This window comes from Pituophis catenifer, unplaced genomic scaffold, assembly GCF_029215685.1.
Source record: "Pituophis catenifer annectens isolate HBS135680 unplaced genomic scaffold, rPitCat1.0.hap2 SCAF_3, whole genome shotgun sequence".
NCBI lineage: Eukaryota > Metazoa > Chordata > Lepidosauria > Squamata > Colubridae > Pituophis > Pituophis catenifer.
In genome coordinates this window covers 27,091,325-27,111,085 of record NW_027256883.1, presented here as the reverse complement: position 1 = coordinate 27,111,085, position 19,761 = coordinate 27,091,325, and the positions used below count along the sequence as shown (strand labels likewise).

The 19,761-nt window shown below is 37.1% G+C and overlaps 2 protein-coding genes and 1 non-coding gene across 3 annotated transcripts; 1 reads left to right on the top strand and 2 right to left on the bottom strand.

The window, feature by feature from the left end:
* Positions 1 to 1,287: 1,287 nt before the first annotated feature.
* RPL30 (ribosomal protein L30) lies at positions 1,288 to 6,415 on the bottom strand. The gene is made up of 5 exons (XM_070942104.1): positions 6,358 to 6,415; positions 6,194 to 6,244; positions 3,622 to 3,767; positions 2,293 to 2,423; positions 1,288 to 1,385 (listed from the first exon to the last, which is right to left on the bottom strand). The coding sequence occupies exons 2-5, from the start codon at positions 6,212 to 6,214 to the stop codon at positions 1,336 to 1,338; spliced, it is 348 nt and encodes a 115-aa protein (XP_070798205.1). The 5' UTR covers positions 6,215 to 6,244; positions 6,358 to 6,415; the 3' UTR covers positions 1,288 to 1,335.
* On the bottom strand, positions 1,529 to 1,662 carry LOC139316068 (small nucleolar RNA SNORA72). The gene has a single exon (XR_011600321.1). It is a non-coding gene; the product is annotated as a small nucleolar RNA SNORA72 (small nucleolar RNA).
* Positions 6,416 to 12,994: 6,579 nt separating the features above from the next.
* Positions 12,995 to 19,761, top strand: LOC139315687 (uncharacterized). Its single transcript, XM_070942103.1, has 4 exons — positions 12,995 to 13,180; positions 15,361 to 15,852; positions 16,742 to 16,858; positions 19,409 to 19,761. Exons 1-4 carry the CDS (start codon positions 13,090 to 13,092, stop codon positions 19,426 to 19,428), a joined length of 720 nt encoding a protein of 239 aa, XP_070798204.1. The 5' UTR covers positions 12,995 to 13,089; the 3' UTR covers positions 19,429 to 19,761.

Here is a 19,761-nt window from a genome sequence, read left to right as displayed (position 1 = left end):
AGTAATTTCTCTGTGCTTAAACTCTTTCTACAGCCAACACTTCTCATAAGTGATTGATTCTAGGAATTTGAGAAGTAGTAACCAACATATTTAAGGCGCACTCCCTATGTTCATATTAACCACTAAGTATTTATATGTGGGATAGGGTTTGGGGATATAATGTATAAATTGTTATTTTATTGCTAGAATTATATACCAAAATTTTGAATATCTTTTTTATAAAAAAAAAATTCTCAAACTTATGTATCACACAAGTATTCGAAGTGTTGGCCAACGGATACTTGCAGGAATGGATAGCCATCATATGGGAAAATTAATTCATTCCAGAATGAATTATAGTATTATTATTTCAGAACAAATTAAGAAGTGCCTTAGGTGAATTATGCCAAAAATAAATTATGTCTAATAACCTTTTCCCACCATCTATTGTTTTTCTTTCAGTTGTTCATAAGCTATTCTGTTTGGCTTTCTTGCTCTAAATAAAAGGCTGAATTTGCTTAACTACGATATATCCTTATTTACTTTTAATGTGTGGTGGTTCCAAGTTAGGAAAGGTAGTCACCCTTACTGAAAATACAGAATTAGCATGAGATTCAAATAACTAATGAATTGTTCTTGAGGTCTAAATTGCCTAGATGATGAAGTGTTTGTTTACTAAATTTTACTTTTTCTACAATATTTAAACATGGTTTTTCTTTTTGCCCTCCCTTCAGCCTCAGTTTTTACTCTTTTTTTGTCTCCCTAGCACACTTATCATTTCCTCTTACCTATCTTTAGCCTAGCATTTTTTTCCTATTCTGCAGCAGTAGTAGCTTCTACAAAGAACTGCAAGTCTCTCAGCACACTCAGAATTTTTTCCATACTGAATGTGAAACACTGCATAGCCCTAATTAGAAGATAGTTGGTTGGTTCCCTCCTTCCTGCATTTATACAATTAAGCAACTCTAGGTGGTTTCTAATCATGTTTAAAGACCTCTGCTGGTTTTCAAATGCTCAGTACAATTTGAATATGCTTACATATGTACAGGCACATTTATGAAGTAGGTGCTACAAGATTGATGATAAATCTGGATATTGTAGATGAGTTTGTCTTTTGTTTTTTTGGTCATCTCTCTCTTTCAGATAAATACAGAACTCAATCAGCGGAGCCAAATATGACTATATTCTTTAATCCCATTGATCTTTAACTCCTAATTAAATTATTTTATTTAGACTTTTACTATTTGATTTCTCCATCAACTTTGCATACAACTTGTTGTGTCTGACTTATAAAAACTCATACCAACAACAGATTTAAAGCCAGTTTTATTACACAAAATTTAAAGTTTATTAATTTTACTTCTCACTGGTTTGTTCTGGCATGCTTCTAATGATGTCGGAGTCACCTGTTGGGGAAAACATCATACTTCAGTATCAAAATTTCACAAACACCTTTGTCATGTACAGTATACTGTATTACAAATTTTTTATTGATAACCGTATCTGAATATATTCCCAATGACAGATCATACTATAAAGTTCAATCAGTTAATGTAACTTGCAGGTAAAAATCAGAACTAGAGAGACCAACTAGCCCTGAGGACACAATGCAAAGTGGTAATATAGCGAATGTCTAGCCTGCACTGATTACTGTACAAACCAGAACAGCGAGAATATTCGCATTTAACTTTCATCAAGATAAATTAACTTCTCACATCCAATACATACAGTTTAAATCTTTAGCCTCTAATAAATTACTTTCTAATGCACTTTAAGAACCCATACAGCAAATGAACTTTATTAGTTACCAGATGCTTAATTCTGGTGCTAGGCAACTGACTCATATTTATGTCGATTGCCATCGCCCAGTCATGTGATCATCTTTTCCGACCTGACAAGCAAAGCCAGTGGGGAAGCTAAATTCACTTTAGAACCATGTTATTAACTTAACAGCTGCAGTCATTCACTTAACAACTGTGGCAAGAAAGATGGTAAATGAACTTTATTAGTTCTAAAATTATTTGCTCCACTGGACCTACAGGTCAATTTCAATGACCTCCTGACAAACATATTTTCTTCTGATCAGGACAAAGGTTATTCTAGTGAGAATATAAATCTTAAAACCACATATGAAATAAGATTATACGATTTTTGCTTTACAAACACTATTGATTTTATATTAGCATATTGAAGTGCAGAGTTCTCAATTCAATAACATTTATAGAGAATCCTAGTGAATAGACCAAGATAAAGGTAAATCCAATTAAAATAACAGTTTCATCCAGACAAAGATACTAAATACAACATACATACCTGGGTCAATTATAGCAAGTGTACATACTCTGTAGTACTTCCCACAAGCTGTTCCCAGTTCAATATTGTTGCCACTGTAGTGATGCACACCAGTTTTGGCCAACATAGCATAGTACTCAATTTCTGATTTTCTAAAGGTACAGAAATAAACAGGGTACTTATTTGGCTTTGTTCCAGATTATGTCACATTTTACTTATATGAAATGTCCTGTTAGGACATTAACAATTAATTTTTATTCATTTCATTTGTTTATTAAAACATACAGCCACCAGTTTATTAAAAGGAACTCTGTACAGTGAACAAAATAAACACACAATAAAACTATTTAATTCAATCACAATTTATACATTTTTATGGGACTAATGCATTATGAAGGGATACGGTGGCTCAATGGCTATGACGCTGAGCTTGTCGATCAAAAGGTCAGCAGTTCACTGGTTCAAATCCCTAGTGCCACATAACGGGATGAGCTCCCTTTACTTGTCCCAGCTTCTGCCAACCTAGCAGTTTGAAAGCACATAAAAAATGCAAGTAGAAAAATAGGGACCACCTTTGGTGGGAAGGTAACAGCATTCCGTGCGCCTTTGGCATTTAGTCATGCTGGCCACATGACCACGGAGACATCTTTGGACAGTGCTGGCTCTTCGGCTTTGAAACAGAGAGGAGCACCGCCCCCTAGAGTCGGGAACAACTAATACATATGTGCGAGGGGAACCTTTACCTTTACCTAATGCATTATGAAGACTAGATTAAACCTATTTTAACCTGCAATATACAGGTAGGTTGGAGCTTAGATTTGAGGAGTAAATTGAGTTTCTTCTGGTTATTAACCAAAGACCATTGGCGCTGGCAATATTTTTGCAAAATTTTACAAAATAAAATCTCATAAAGGCTTTATACATTATATATCCATAATTGCTATATGCAAGCAGAACATACTTTATCAATTCTAATATATCAGTATAATAATTTCCCATGAGCATATAAACCTATAAAGGTATCACAGTTTTCTTCTATTATATATATTCAGAACTTTTATCTTCACATTACCCCATCACAGTCTTCCTTTTAAAAAAAAATCAAGTTAATAACCTATAAGATCACAAAATTACAATGTTGGAATGTCTCATCCAACCTCCCTTCATTGATGAAATCTAATTTCAGCAAAAAAATTGATATCCAGCGTCTGGCTGATTAATATATTTGAAAAGCTATATAAAAAAGTCAAAAATATCTACAAGTCAATGGTAAAACATTTTCATTAATACTATAAGAAAGCAACTCTTTTATGTGATCCTTTAATAAAACTAATCAAAAAGTGCACTTACCTCAAAGCAGGACAGTTATTGGCTAGGATAACCAACTTGGCTTTGCCCTGCCGAATCATTTTCAGAGTTTGTTTATATCCAAGTACATATTTACCACTTTTCATAACCAGCTGAAGTCTAGAGTTTATGGACTCTAAAGACTTTTTCTGTTAAAAAAAAAAGTGAATGTATAGAATGTTTTTTGCATTTTATTAAATTTTTATGCCACCTATCTCACTGCAACATTGAGCAGCTTACAATATAATAAAAAGTAAAAAAAAGGTAATTCAAGGCAATTAAAATTAGGATAATTAAATGGGAAAGCTAAAACCCAAGATGATGGGCGATCTGGGGTTTGGGATCTTCTCTATCCCATCAGCATAGCAAACTCAGTTGGGGCCCCAGGTCAGACAGCAGAGCCCAAGTTTTCAGGCTCTTCCCAAAGGCCAGGAGTGTTGGGGAAGACCTCATTTACAGCAGGAGAACATTCCAGAGGCCAGGGGTCATAGGAGAAAAGGCCCTTCTCCTGGACCCCGCCAGTTGAAATTCTTTGGCAGAGGGGATCCAAAGTGGGCCCCTTCTTCTGGAGCAAGCAGGGTGGGCTAGTCCCTTTGGGACGACATAGCTCTTCAGAGACCCTGGACCCATGCTATAAAGGGCTTTAAATACCCTGCTCAAAAAAATAAAGGGAACGCAAGCAGAAGACATCTGAGATCTGAATGAATGAAATAGCCTTATTAAATACTTTGTTCGTTATATACAGTAGTTTTGTGTTCCCTTTAGTTGTTTGAGCAGTGTATAAACTATTGTATGTAAAGAACAAAGTATTTAATAAGGCTATTTCATTCATTCAGATCTCGGATGTCTTCTACTTGTGTTCCCTTTATTTTTTTGAGCAGTATATAATGATCAACATCTTGAATTAGACCCCCATCCAAAAAATTGGCAACCAGTGCAGTATGCGTAACAGCAGTGTCACATGTATCATTAAAGGGGCCTCCAGAACTGTCCACAGTGCCACATTCTGTACCAGTTGTAGCATCTGAACACTCTTCAAGGGTAGCCCCATGAAGAGCATATTGCAATAATCCAACCAAGATGATCAAAGCATGAGTGACAGGCCACAGGGCTCATATTCCAGGAATGGATGCAACTGGCACAACATGAAATTGTGCAAAGACTCCCTTAGCTCTTCTATTACACATAAGGCATTAAAATACCTTGTCTATTTTCTCACTACATGCCTGGCTCTATATGCTGGCCTCACCATAAAATGTAACATTTTCTTTAACATTAATAGTTTGCAAGCTTTTTAACATGGTACAATGCAACCAAAATATCTTTAAAAAATCCCATTTAAAACACAACTAATATTTGTTGAATTTTCTCTTTCTCAAAAGCTCAGTCAAGAGTTATTAGAATACAATTGTATCTTCCAGCCTTTTTAAAAACTAAGTCGTTTGAGAGCAAAAGCTAATCATGCCTATAATTCTATTACAGTTCTTGTTCAATCCCAAACCATAAAGAGTAACTTCAAGAGATAATTCATAATATGAATTGCTTAACCAGTAGTGTTTAATAAATCCAAATACTGGTGTTTCTTTTCATCCTAATATGCTTTCAAAAGCATTCTTTTAAAATGCCTATAAAGTGAACGCATTTATTCAAAACTGTCAGTTTCAGATGGATTGATTTTTTTTTTAAAATAAAGCACACTTGCATAGAAAAACTCAAACAGTGCAAGATCCAAATATATGAAGACCTGGCGCTGTAGCAAAAACCCCAGCCACATAAATTTTTCACAGCTGCAACGAAGCCTGGATCAAACTGCACACCAGAACAACTAGACACAAGAACAGTTTTTTCCCGAACGCCATCACTCTGCTAAAGAAATAATTCCCTCAACACTGTCAAACTATTCACTAAGTCTGCATTACTATTACTATTAATCTTCTCATCGTTCCTATCACCCATCTCCTCCCACTTATGACTGTAACTTGTTGCTGTATCCTTACGATTTATATTGTTTCCTAGTATGATTTGATTGCTTATTTGTACCCTATGACTATCATTAAGTGTTGTACCTTATGATTCTTGACGAATGTATCTTTTCTTTTATGTACACTGAGAATGTACATAATGCACCAAAGACAAATTCCTTGTGTGTCCAATCGCACTTGGCCAATAAAGAATTCTAATTCTTTATTCTGTCTGTATGTGCGCATATACAGCACAGATGGTACCAGGAGGCAGCAAAACCTACGGCCATCACCCAAAGACCTACAAATGGACTCTTTGTGTCATAGCATCTGCCTTTGCCATTCCATATGACACCCGGCATGGAAACAACAACTAGGGCGGAAAGCTCCGAAATGAACCGCGCTTTCTAGGAGGCTGAAGGAAGGCCCAATCGCTATTGCTTAGGTGTTATCAGTGCCTCTTCCCATCAGCAACCCTCCACCCCGTTTGATCAGAAATTTGTCGTCTCGAGTCAAGAGGCCTTTCGCAATCGTTGGAGCGCTGCTGAAATTCGGGATCCCCGGTTATCCCCTTTTAACGTCAGGTCAGCCGGCTGGCTGGCACGCTCACTCACCGTCTTCTTGGCGGCCACCATCTTGCCGGCTCACGTCGGCCCTGCCGTTGCCTGCGCAAAAGGAAAAGAGTCAACACTGCGGCCGAGCACAGCCGTTTTCCACCCGCCAAACGCTCCCCTCACCCAAGGCGGCCCCTTCCTCCAAAGGCCCAGGCCCCGCTCACCAGAGGAGCGCCTCCAAGATGGCCGGGCAACGAGGAAAGGAAGGAAGTCTCTCGCGGCAACGCGTAGGACCACGCGGCTTCAGCGCGACCGACAGCGACTCTCGCGAGAGCGGACACCTCAATCCCCCCCCCCACTTCCGAAAACCCTCGCGGCTTTCTGGTTTACGTTGAGGATGCGCGCGCAACAATCGCGAGACTGCTGCGCTTCATAAAACTAGCGATTTTGCATAGGTTTATTCGGGGCACTAGCTTTTTTTCCTGGTTCACAGTGCAAAGGGTAAAGCAGTGTTTTTCAACCTTGGCAACTTTAAGAAGAATGGACATTAAGAAGAATGAATAATCGGAGGATGTCAGTTTTGCTGTATAGAACTGCATAAACTTTTAGGGTTCATTATTAGCATTTTAATGTAGGTGAACTTAGCATTTTAGCATCGCATCTTTGCGTCCTTTTCAACTTTAGGAAACCATGTTTTTCCTTTGAGCAAAGGAATGTCCTTTAATGTACAAACTCTAGCCCTTTCAGGGACTGTTAAGTAATAGGGCTGTACTGTATTCTGAAGTCCTTCATTACAGTTGCAAGCTTAACGAAATAGATGGGGAAGGAAAGGAGATGAAACATTTTAATTGTGGCTGTCTTTTCTCAAGCCTTACAGAGCAAATTCTTCATTGCACATCAATGTCGTTTATAGCTTGATTTGTTTCTTTGACACATTACTTACATTTCTCCTGCTTGAGCAGGGGGCTGGACTAGAAGACCTCCAAGGTCCCTTCCAGCTCTATTCTGTTCTAAATCTAATATGTTTCATTTGTTTCTATACCTATACAAAGACTTCACCACCCCCTTAATGCCTTTTGCTTTGCCTCAAGTACTTGTGGTTTGTATTGTAGGTGATGGCGATGGAAAAGCTACTTTACAAAGATACTGGGTGTATTTCAAATTCTGAGACTAAGTACTTTTTAACTCCACATGAACTTGGGTGCCTGAGTTTTATGGGTAACAACTACATGTAGAGAGTTTTATCTCTGGAGGAAGGAAAGTCCAAATTGATATTTGTAATTGGAATCCTGAATATTTTCGTTTGAATATTTTCAAATGAAAATTGGCACCATACTCTTATTGTCCCAGCAAACTGGATTCGTTTAACCTCTTGTGTGCCTCAATGAACATGCAAAATGTTCAAAATCTCTTTAAAATCTATAATTTGCAAAATAGAGAGCATTTGGAATTGAGGGACACATGCATAGATTTGTTCTAAGCTGTGAGTTTTAAAGCATTACAATGGGAAAATCATGGCATTAACAAGTACTGTATAATTTCATTGGTGAACAGTTAAAACATACCCAAAATGTGGATACTACCGTATAAACTGAAATGTAAACATAGAAGATGGGCATTGTGATTGCTAGGAAAAGATAATCCCAGTTTCTCTAACTCATTGATAAAGCACAGTTTTTAGGGGAAAGGAATTTGGGTAGCAAAGTCTCTAATTGAATTATCTGCTGTGTTCCCTATCTGCTTTGATCTCAGCAACTAGGGAAAGTCCGTTCTAGATCCATACATTTCTGCTGCCTTCTTCAAATTAAGCTTAAAATTACCATTCCATCAGGCTCTTACCTTGTGTAGTAAAACTACACAAGCTTTTGTCTCAACAAGTACTACCATGTTGGAGCTTTTGGCCATGGAAGTTAAGTGGGACCAGCTTGGTAAAGAAACAATGGGGAAACAGCAGTTCTCCAGACTGGACTGAACAATGAAAAGTTATAGAAAAAGACAATGGCAAATCTGTGTCATGCTTTGCCCCAAAAACTGCATGTTTGTAATAGTGTAGAAACAAAATTATATTTGGGGGGAGAGGAGGGGAGGATAATGGGATGGGACTAGAAAAAGTGTTTGGCAAGATTCATGAAAATCAAAGAAACATAATGGGGAAGGTAGATGAGCCACTTTGAAGAGATTGTACTAAATTGAAGAATAAAACAGTTCTCTATGAAATAGTGAGATATGAGTTAAGGAGATCCATCAAACTTTGGTCCTAGACCATACTTTTATAAAGCAGGGATGAATAATTGATAACTTTGAAATTTTGAAATGTAAAATTTGTGCTGTCCAACTTATTAAAGAAGCACCTTTGAACATAAATGCTAACCACCATCTTATTTTGTAATCCAACCTGGATTAACAGTAAATGTCTTTCCCACCAGATTTTTTGCTGTTCACTTTGTTTTAGGAAATAATCAGTGGATCATAATTATAAATATTTACCGTATATGCAGAGTATTTCTAGACATAGCTTAGCTTTTTGAGATCAGCCAGGTGCTGACTAACTACTGCCCTCTAGCTGACACTGAATTCTTAATATAGGAAGACAAATGTCTTATCAGTACGTCAGAGACCTGATTGATAACTCCCATTATGTGACTGCAGTAACTGAGTAAGAAAGTTTGATCAAGAGGAATAGAATAAATATAAATGCTCAAGGATTACATTGGAATTTTAACTAAAGGTAATATAATGGATCTATTCAAAATAAAGAAAATTCCTCAGTGAAAATGGCAAAATGCTAACTAGGAGCAAAGGATTCATTTCGATTTCTGCACAAGGATGGTAGTTTGGATTCAGTGTAAATATCTTCCATTAAATGTATCGATGCAGATCCTAGCCTGGTCCTTCTACAACAGGCTACCACATCTAATAGTGTGGTGGGTATTTTCTTATCATAAAAGTGACAGTAAGGTTTGATGACCAGTCCAATCAACTTTTATATATAAAAGGGGCAGAATCTTTTTTTTAAATTTCAGGCAACAATATATCTTCATTTTATTAAGACAGTTGCATCTGCACTGAGAAGATGAGACTCAAGTTATTTTTCTCAAATCTATAAGACTTCGAAGTCTGTTAGTTTGCAAACAGACAAGTATGTTGTTGGCGGAACCAAAAGAGCCGTTTAAGTTAGTTGTATTATTTATTTATTTATTTGATTTACAAATAGTCCTCAACATTTAATCATTTATTTAGTACCCATTCAAGGTTACCATGACACTGAAAAAAGTGGCCTATGACCAGTACTCACACTTCTGGTTGTTGCAGCATCCCCACATTCATACAATATGATCAAAATTTGGGCATTTGGCAATTGTCATGAATTTACTATCGTTAAAGTGTCTTGGGGTCATGTGAACCCCATTTGCAGCCTTCCCAGTCAGCTTCCAACAAGCAAAGTCAATGGGGAAAGCAGAATCCATTTAACAACTGCATGATTCACTTAACAACTGCCTTGCTTAGCAATAGAAAGTCTGGTACCAATTGTGATGGTAAGTAAAGGGCTGTCTGTACATTTACCTTACTACTGCTACCTTTCAACTCTGTTTGGTATTTTATCACTGTGAACATTGTTATCCTAATACCATATTCAGAACCTCCCAAACACTGTAAAATTAGCAGACATTGGACATTTCTTTCATGCATTTCTCTCATCAAACAAGCCAAAGGGCTTTATTAAAATTCCATTTTGGCAACCACACTAATTAGTTTTCTTCCTATGGGATTAAAAGTGGCAGACTGAGGTTCATGATAAATTATCATTTATAAAGGAAGTGTAAACATGCTCATTCAATTACCTCTGATGCATGTACTGTCCTATTCACTTAGGGTCTAGAAACCAAATAGACCTCATTGTTCCAAATCCAACACAATGAGAATTTTGGAAGGTTGCAATCTGCTGAATCAACACTGACATTTTTGTCATTCTATCACCAGTCAGGAAACAGTTTTTAAAAATCTGAAAAAACAAAGACTGCAGAAGTATAGACAAAACCTAGAAAATAATCAACTCCTAGTGCACATCTTAAAACATACATATAAAATTTGATATAATAGTTAAAGTGTTGAACTCTAAACTGACTGTTCTTCCTTTGGCATGGAAACCAACTGGTGACTTTGGATCAGTCAGCCCAACCTATCTTAATAGGATTGTTGTGAGGAAAATAAAAGGAGTCAACATTATGTACATTGCAAAAAAAAAAAAAGGTGAAATACAAATAAAATATAGTCAATAGATGGATAATACAACCTAACAAATGCACATGTTCATTTATTTAGAGCATATTAAACCTATAATGGTTTGTGGTGACTTATAGAAATACAGTTAAAGCATTATTAAAACATTAAACAATTATATTTTCAAATAATTAAATTGTTTTGAAAAGTTAAGCAGTTAAATAATTAACATATATTTTGAGCCAATTGCTAAACTCTAATAAGGAAGGGACTTGTTCCAACTCCAATGTCAGTTTGTTCCACAGTATGACCTACATAATGAATCAAGCAGAATTAACAACTGGTGTCAGATGTATCCAAGGGAAGGATCAGCAAAATGTGTTCCATTGAATTAAAGGTGCAGAGTGAACATTATAAAATTGGATGGTCTGGTACCCATGAAAAAACTATTATGAGCAATTTGAAATAGGCTTCAAATTCAACTGGCAACATAGGAAGTCAACTGTGACCTTCAGAAACACGCTCCTAGTCTCAAAAATCATGTTTTAGCTTCCTATAATTGAAATATAATGAATTAGATCAGTTAAATTGCAGAATCCAACAGTTATTCATATATATTTAGATAACTTCTGTTACTTTTTATGTTTATGACTACATCTGAAAGAGACATGTACTTTGTACAGTATTCATTAATGTTTGCATTGCTTGTGAATGTTTTCTAATCAAACACAAAAACTGATTGCCTTGGATTAACTGTTTTGTACAAACTTGCCTCCAGCTTGTATGTCCCACACTTCCCATCTGCCTGGTTGGTATGTTGCAAATGTTTAGAAGGTTAAACAATTACTAATTGCATTACCCACATGGACCACCTGATGCAACAGCTATTCAAGATAATTAAAGAACCTGCAATATTTGTTTTGCTTTTCTTTCACCAGGAAATAAACTAGTTTTCAAAACATAAATCATAATGGTTACCATACCTGTGCAATGCAGACCAAGTCCCCAAACAACCAAGTAAATGTGTAACTTTAAAACAATAGGCCTATTGTCTGAGTAAGGAGCAAATGGCATCCCACCACAGGCATACAACACCCCCACACACAAAGCTAAAATGCAGAGTGCCCGTCATCAAATATTATGATGGGGGGGGGGGAATAATGAAAGGGAAGAAAAGTAACAATAAAAGGTAGCATTGGCCTTGCCAAACATAACTTTTAGGGGTTCCCTAAGTGTCCTTTGTTGCTAGTTAAGGATTGCACTACCCACATGTAGGTCAGCCCCAAATAATCTGAGATGGTGTTTTTTGAATTGCATTCACCACCATCACAGCCATACTAAGAAGGACGTTTGGCACTTAAAATAGAATAGAATTTTTTATTGGCCAAGTGTGATTGGACACACAAGGAATTTGTCTTGGTGCATATGCTGTCAGTGTACATAAAATACATGTTCATCAAGAATCATAAGGACATTTGGGACTTGGGGATGTGCCCTTCCTGGCTGAGGAAATACAGGCCCACATATGTGGCAGAAAGTTGGTTATAGCTATGGATGCATTGAGCACACTGAAGTGATGGTTATAATTCAGATTATCTGAGGTGTTATAAAAAGGCAATGAAGAGTAGGATGGTTATGTTGGGATAAACAGCAATGAAGATGATTATATTGGGAACAACAGTTAAAATATTGTTTAAATATTTATAATAATTGTAATGATTTATATTTTAAGATACATTCATCTAAGCAAAAAGAAAAAAAATGATATTGGGTTAGGATTTAAAGATTTAAGTAACAGTTTTTGGGATAATGGTACTGTTAAATAGATAGAATTTAGGGAAACAAATGTGTAAAATATTAAGTTGTACTATTTGAAAATAAAGATCTGAGGTGAAATAATAGAAAGGCAATTGTTTTGAGTAAGTCATTATGAGTTAGTCTGTTTTTTTCTCTCTGTTTTATTTTTTTAAATTATTTTTTATAAAATGGTAATTAGTGGAGATTGAGGGAAAAAAGTTTTTGTTAAAGAGGAGTTAGTAATTGTACCAATTTATGACCGGATCAATGCTTCGTTCTGAAAAGATGTATTTTATGTTTATGTCTTAAAAAATTAAAAAAATTTTTTTTAAAAAAGGCGATGAAGAGTTGTTGAAAATGATCACAGTCGTGTCAGAAAGGATTTGGGGATTGTGTATTCCTGGAATCAACAAAAGTTGGATTTTGAGGAGCGGGTGGGGAGGGCGCTTGGCGAAACGTCCCAGGCAGGGTAGGCTGCCTTCAGCCCATTTTAGCAGAATCGCCGCACGTGGTTGCCATTAACTCTTCCTCGCTCTCTTGCGGTTCAGTCTCTGGGCCGCCTCAGACGCGCCTGCGCCCCGCACCAAGACCGGGCATGCCAAAAATCTGAGAGGAGGCTTGTTGGAAACTACCCCTCACTGAGCCGTTCTTATGGCAACCGAACCGGAGTGATAAACACTCTCCCGCGAGAGCGGGCAAGGGGCGAGTTGCTCTGCCAGCGCAACGCGGGAGGGGAAGGGAGGGGAGGGGAGGGGTGTGCTTTGGTTGGGCTTTTTTTTTTTTTTTTACGTGTCCGAGGAGGAACCACCTGTGCGTATTCCTTTCCTGGCAGGAAGCGGAGAGCCGACTCGCCGGGGTCTCACCTGCAGCCACAGCCGAGAAGACCCACCTGGGTGCCTGGCGCCCTTGGGAGCCGGTGTTATTATAACCACCACGCCATGGGGTGCTCGAGCAGCGCTCAAACCAAAGTCAAGGAGTTCGGCCGGCAAACTCCCAAATCCCCGGAGGCCAACGGGTTGCCCCAGTGCGGTGAGTGCTCGGCGGTTTTTAACGTTTTAACGCCAAAGTGGAGGAGTCGCCCTCGCAAGTGGCATCGCTTCAAGAAGCGGAATTTGGGGATGTGTAAGACATTCAAGGCTGGAAAAGCCTGGCCGATAAGAGAGCTAAATCAACGCGGAGAAAAAATAACGATTTTCGGAAATGCAGGTCTCTCTCCCCCCCCCTCCCACCACCAACGTCTGCAACTGAAGAGCTTCTTAGTCGCCTTTATTACTTCAGGGCAGCCTGTTCTTGGCTGCCCTCGTTGACTTCCCCTTTGTGTATCCCATTCCATCATTTAACAGATTAACAGAGTTGGAAGGGACCTTGTAGGTCATCTAGTCCAACCCCCCCTCCCCAAAAGCAGGAGACCCTGCCTACACCATTTCTGACAGATGGCATCGGAGGGCAAGTAATTTCCAGCCCCGCATTGCAAAAGTTCAGCTTTGCTTTAGTCTTTTGCCCCTATTCGCACCCTTGTCCATTCTCTATGGCACTTAGGAGAAATCAAAAGAGGAAACCACTTAATCATTCATTATGGATGGACCTAGTGATCAAATTCCATTCTAGTAATATGCAGTAGATCCTGAAGAATAAATCCTCACTCTGTTAAATGAGCTTATTTTAACAAATTAGCATAGGGCTGTTATCCTTATTAATTATAATTAATCAATAATGACATATTGCTCTTTTGCAAGTTGGTTTGTCCTTAATGTTTATTTTCAGCATTTTCTGCCAAATCCAGAAAAACAGTGATTGAACTGGAACTGCTAAAATTCTGAGATGAATTGTACTGAAATTAATGAGGATTATGTATCAGTTTTAAAGATAGCTATGTAAAGAGATGCTTTCTTCAAAATCAACTCATGTAGAAAATATTGATAAAAACTGCATTTTTGTGTGCATTTTGATGTGACAAATTTTAAGTATTTCTGATTAATTTTAGAGTTGTATTTTAAAATAAATGTTCCTTTTGTAATTTAAAGACGTACATCAGTTTTCTCATTTCTGTTTTTGAGGAACTTTACAACTGCTAATATGTGACAATTTTAGTAAAGTTTTAAAATGATATTCTAACTTTTAAATGATCTCTTAATCCATCTGACATGCTTTGATAATATATTACATGAAGGACCAGTGTTACATACATATATGCTGTTAGGTCTAATTATATTTTTATTGTACAGTCAGGAAAACAACATAGAAATGTGAAGCAAAGTCTGCTAACTGGTGCAGTTTTTTTTAATGCTGATCTCAGAATGGTGGCTTCACTACAGACAGTAGTGTAAACTAGGCAATTTACTAGCCAGTAATCATTAAAACGATAAATAGCAATAATAATAGTATTTGAAATATATATTTATTCAGGTTGATATAATTCACAAATATTACAGAAAATAAACCTGTTCACATGGGACCTGCATTAAAATATTGGGCTATGAAGTGTTTTTGATTAGCTTTCAGATGCGTTAAGCCTCTCTCCTCATAAGATACTCCATTCTTTTTCTTTTACTATTTGGATTTCTGCCCACAGCAGGTAATAATTTATATGTATGAAAATGCTCTTTAGGTTGTTTTTTTGCCTCTCCCCTTCAAGGATTTTTTCCCTGATTTTGTATATGTTGTTGGAAATGTAAGATTCTTCCATTATATCCCACCAAAGTCAAAGGACTTCTGGTAGTTAGCATGATATAGAGAAAAACAACTGTAAGTAGGGATAAAAACTAAATAACAGTGAAATCAAAGATAAAACAAACATAAAACAAACATAAAAGCACAGATGGCCGAATCTTGTACAATGCTCTCTGGAACAGTTTCAGCATTTTTCTGAACATAGGAAGAGGATCACCATAATCTCCTCAGAAAGATCGGGCCTTAGCTCATTTACCTATTTGTAACCACACTCTATGTATTTAAAATACATAGAGTTCTGTCCATATTATTTCCCAACGATTAGTTATAACAAAGCAACATGTGGTACCTTAAAGAATAACAATTTCATAAGTTATAATAAATCATATGGGTAGGATGAGAGGTGAGTAAATAGAAAATTCAGAAGGAAACAAAATGCATAAAAAGATAACTCCCTGATTAACAGTGGCTGCAAATATTTATTTATTTGTTTCTCTCTCTTCTTTAAAACACACACTTGATCAACACTGGGAAATCAGATGACAGCTTCCCTATCACAGATAAAAATGACACAGGATCTGCCCAGACTAAACTTGAACCCCTGGAGGAGATGAAGCTTGGATCTTCTTGGAAAAAAGGAGATGAGGATCTCCGTAAAGAGGAGCCTGATGCGTTGATTCAGGAAATAACAACATGTGACCTTTCTACCTGTCACAGAGTAGATCCTGAGGGTACAGAGCCTCAGCTAATGGCATCAGAAGAAAAGTTTGACAGAAGTCAATGCTTATCTTTAGACTTCCTTGAAGCTGGTGGGCCTCAGGCTGTGGAATCAACAGAGTTGGTTAGCAATCCTCAAGTTGCCACAGAAGCTGCTCTTTCTTCACCTTCAGAATCTCTCCAGGATAAGAAGCCTGAACCTACTGAAACCTCAGAAGGGGGTACACCTGAGCCTTCAGCAGAGGAAATCCAATGTTTTGTAACAGAAATTGTGACGGAACTGCTTATGGATGAAGAGGAACAGCTAACAGACGGTAATAAATATTCTCTTTTAACAATTTCAAGGGTCAGGTTTAAACAATTATTTTTATGTGTGAATAGCAATAGTGCTTACACTTATATACCGCTTCACAGTGCTTTACAGCCCTCTATTTTTCCCCCTAATTACTTGCATAGGGATTATTCTTTATACTATTTATGTTGTTTGTATTTTTTGTCATGGATTGCACCAGTGAGACTAAAACCAATTTTATTGTATACATGATGTACAATGACAATAAAGGCTATACTAATACTATAAGCATTTTACAGAGTCAGCATATTGACCCTAATATTTTTGGTCCTCTGCCTGGGAACAGAAAACATTTGCTCAGTGAATTTGAGCAAGTATTTGAGTATTTGAAAGTAATAACAATAATTTATCCTGAAAAAGTAATAAAAAGGTATAATAGCTGTTCAAGATTAAATGACCACATGCTATCAGGTGTTAATTTTTCCTTTGTTTGTTCTTCCCTCCAATAACTCTTACCAGATAAAGTGGTAATTAGATAGTAATTTTATGTGGGAAAGCTTTATCTAGCGGTATATTTAGCGAATATATGCAAATGGGAGTAACCATCTCTAATCTGGAAATGGATTTGCTCATTGCTAAGGATAAGCTTTAGTAATTTAATTTCTAAATAGTTTTACCAACTTTTTTTTTCAGCCACAAAGAAAGCTAACATGAAGGATATGAATAATTGCAATAATAAAGCCTTTAGTGACTGAATTTCTAATAAACAAGTGCTAATATTTCAGCAGCAATACTAGGTATCTCTTGTGCTTTTTCCTAGTTAAAAAAAATATATGGCTGACAGAGTAAAATCTATAGTTTGTTGAGACACTCAGTGCTCTTTTCAGTGTTCCTTGCCTTGATCTCTATAGTTACTGTACCAGGTGAGGCAGGAGAAAAGGTGGAAATTGAGACACACCATGAGATAATACCTGGGGCCTCGGAAACAAAAGAAGAAACCAGAGAAGCTTCACTGGTCACGGAGATAGGTATGTTGATGGAGAACATAAAATGTAATATATTAAGAACACAGTATATTGTATTGATATTCTTGTGTGTTCTACAACAGATGTTCAGGTAGCAGCCTGTGAATTGTTATGTACATTTGCTGGGAATTTCTTTGAGAAAGTGTTTCAGAAGACATCATGAATATGCATATTCAAAAGAGAACTAGAAATATAGGATGAATCATAGATGGACATGACCTTAAAGTCATATAGTCTCACCTCTTGTTCAGTGCACTACAAAGGTATCTTTTTGCCCTGTTTGAAGACCTCCAGCAAAAAGATCACCACTTTATGTGACAGCCTATGTACATTCAGATATAGCCTCTTCATATCTGGTTTGAACCTGGAGAACAGGTGGGCCTCAACTTGTGATTGCTCGCTTAGTGACCATTCAAGTAAGTAGTCCTAGACAAGTTATAACCCAGATTCAAAGTTCCAACAGTTGCCATCCACCCCGCTAACCCCACAACCACATGACCATTCTGGCCACTTGGTAATCAGTCCACATTTATGGACTTTGCAGCATCCTGCAGTCCTGTGATCAAAATTCACAATTTTTTTTTTACCAGAACCTGGCATTTACTTTAGGTTTCTGGCAAAGACACTCATTGCAAAAAATAGGTTCACTTTCTGACTGCAGCGTTTGCATAATGACTACCGCAAAACAAGTCATAAAATCGGTCACGGTCACAATCTGCTTAATGACCAGCACAACACAATGACCATAATTCACTCAAAGCTCAATAGCAGTCATAAGTCAATAACTACCTGTATAAGTTCACTACCTCTTCTGTGTGACAAGTCTTTATTTGAAGTCTGCTGTCATATTTCTCCTAATCTATTTTTTCTGCAACCTAAACATTGCCAGATCCTTGACAGGGCCGTCAAACTCGCAGCCCACAGGCCGGATGCGTCATGTACTGGCCACGCCCAAGCCCAGTTTAGTGAAGGGGGAAAAAATTGTGATACGTCACGTGATGACGCTGTGACATGAGTTTGACACCCCTGCTTTAACTGTTCCTCAAAATGTTTGGTTTCAAGATTCCTCACCATTTTCATAGCCTTTCTCTGAATTCATTGTGTGAACTGAGGTATCCAGAACTAGACAAAAATTCTAAATAATGTCTGAATAGAGTAAAGTAAATGCTACAATTAAATCCCAATGATCTAGGCTCTAATGCTCCTGTTAACATAGTAATTGCTTTTTTTTTTAGCAGTGCAGGAGACTGCTGGTTCATGTTTGACTTGTGACTTGTTAGCCCCTTTAGATTTCCACCTTCCTTTACTTGTGTCATTCTTTTTTTCCCCCTATAATCCTCCTTGTCACTCCCCTCTAAAGATTATTGTCGAAAAATTTTAGCATAATAAAGGCTGAATCAAAGAAAGCTGCAAATTGGACAGATTTAGCATTTGGTTCCTACACCCTCACCCTATTGTTCAGTCAGGATGCTATTTTAAAAGTGAAAGCATAGCCTTGAATTTTCTGATGTAAACCAACTAGCTGATAATAATAGCCGCAAGTACTTGGAAAATGAGATGCTTAATTAAACACTCAATAATCAGATTATTGCTATAGCTTTGAGATTTCTCATTCTCACTCATCTGACTACCTGGAAGTCAAAGCAAGTAAAGGCAAACAAAAAAGAACAAGCAGTTCTTATTCTTTAATACCTTTTTATTGTTTCTGACAGCAGAGGTTTCTTTCCTGAAACTTTAAAATTATTTCAGGGAGGAAAAAAGCTAACTGTCTCCCATCAAAGTACTGACTAGGACCCATAAGGGTTGGCTACATGCTACCACAGTACTGAGATACACACATACAGACACAATTTTATTTCAAATTTCTTTTTAATGAACTACAACCTGGATTGTTTCCACTTGACTGTCTTCTATCACTTCTTCCCTGAGCGAAAGGGTGATCTCCTTTACCTGGTGAGAGCATATAGTCCTCCAAGGTAGGAATTGGTCTTTGGTTATGCTGAGTAGACTGGGGGTTTCTGTTCATAATTTTTTTTTTGTACCTCCAAATCTGTGCTAACGCCTAACAACTGCCTGAACATGTCCCTGCCATTTTCTTGGCAAGATTTCAGAAGTGATTTGCCATTGTGTGCTTCCTAGGGAAGAGAGAGAATGACTGGTCACCCAGTCAATTTTGTGCCTAAGGTGGGACTATAATTCACAGTCTCTTGATTTTTAGCCTGTTACCTTAACCTTTACATCAAACTGGTTCTCTTTTAGAAATGTTTGGAGTGCCGCAAATTATCCATCCTTGATCTAGTTGGATATCTAGATTATCTATTCAGTTTTGGAATCTCTTCTTTCTGTTCAGCTTTAGGATCTAAATTGTTTTAGGATTCTATTCAAAATCTCCATTTCCAATCTGAAATTTTTTAAAAGCTTATTCTCTTTTTTTGTTTTGTTTTTTACATAAAAAACACTAGCAAATTTTCATGGTAAGTGCATATATCTTTACTTCAAAAATTATTCACCTGAAGATCTTTATCACTTTTTAAATTCTGCCTTATATTACAGAACAAGCTAATGAAGAATGACCCAGGGCTTCTGGCTGGACTTCATGGCTAAACTTTATGGCTTCTGGCTGGACCTTATCCTTGATTGCTCAGTTAAAATTTATATTCCTGTTTGACAAAAATCTAGTTTTTATAAAACCTTGTATAAACTTACCACAACTACTGAATACTAAGTGAAAACCATTTTAAGAAATTTTAATGGAAAAATCAAGTTGCCAAGGCACCACTGAGGAACTGCATTGTTAAACCATCACACCTGCCAGAAAGTGCCTCCTGCTATTGTTTCAATGGAACTACAAATTGCAGAACACTTTTACTTGCTTTAGATAGAAAATACGGTAAACATGAAGGATA

Coding starts and splice junctions, on each gene's coding strand:
- LOC139315687 (XM_070942103.1), top strand. CDS start 13,090: ATGGGGTGCTCGAGCAGCGCTCAAACCAAAGTCAAGGAGTTCGGCCGG. Junction 13,181..15,360: donor CAACGGGTTGCCCCAGTGCG/GTGAGTGCTCGG, acceptor CTGGGAAATCAG/ATGACAGCTTCCCTATCACA. Junction 15,853..16,741: donor AGAGGAACAGCTAACAGACG/GTAATAAATATT, acceptor TGATCTCTATAG/TTACTGTACCAGGTGAGGCA.
- RPL30 (XM_070942104.1), bottom strand. CDS start 6,214: ATGGTGGCCGCCAAGAAGACG. Junction 3,768..6,193: donor TGGTGGCCGCCAAGAAGACG/GTGAGTGAGCGT, acceptor TTTTTTTAACAG/AAAAAGTCTTTAGAGTCCAT. Junction 2,424..3,621: donor AATAACTGTCCTGCTTTGAG/GTAAGTGCACTT, acceptor CTGTACCTTTAG/AAAATCAGAAATTGAGTACT.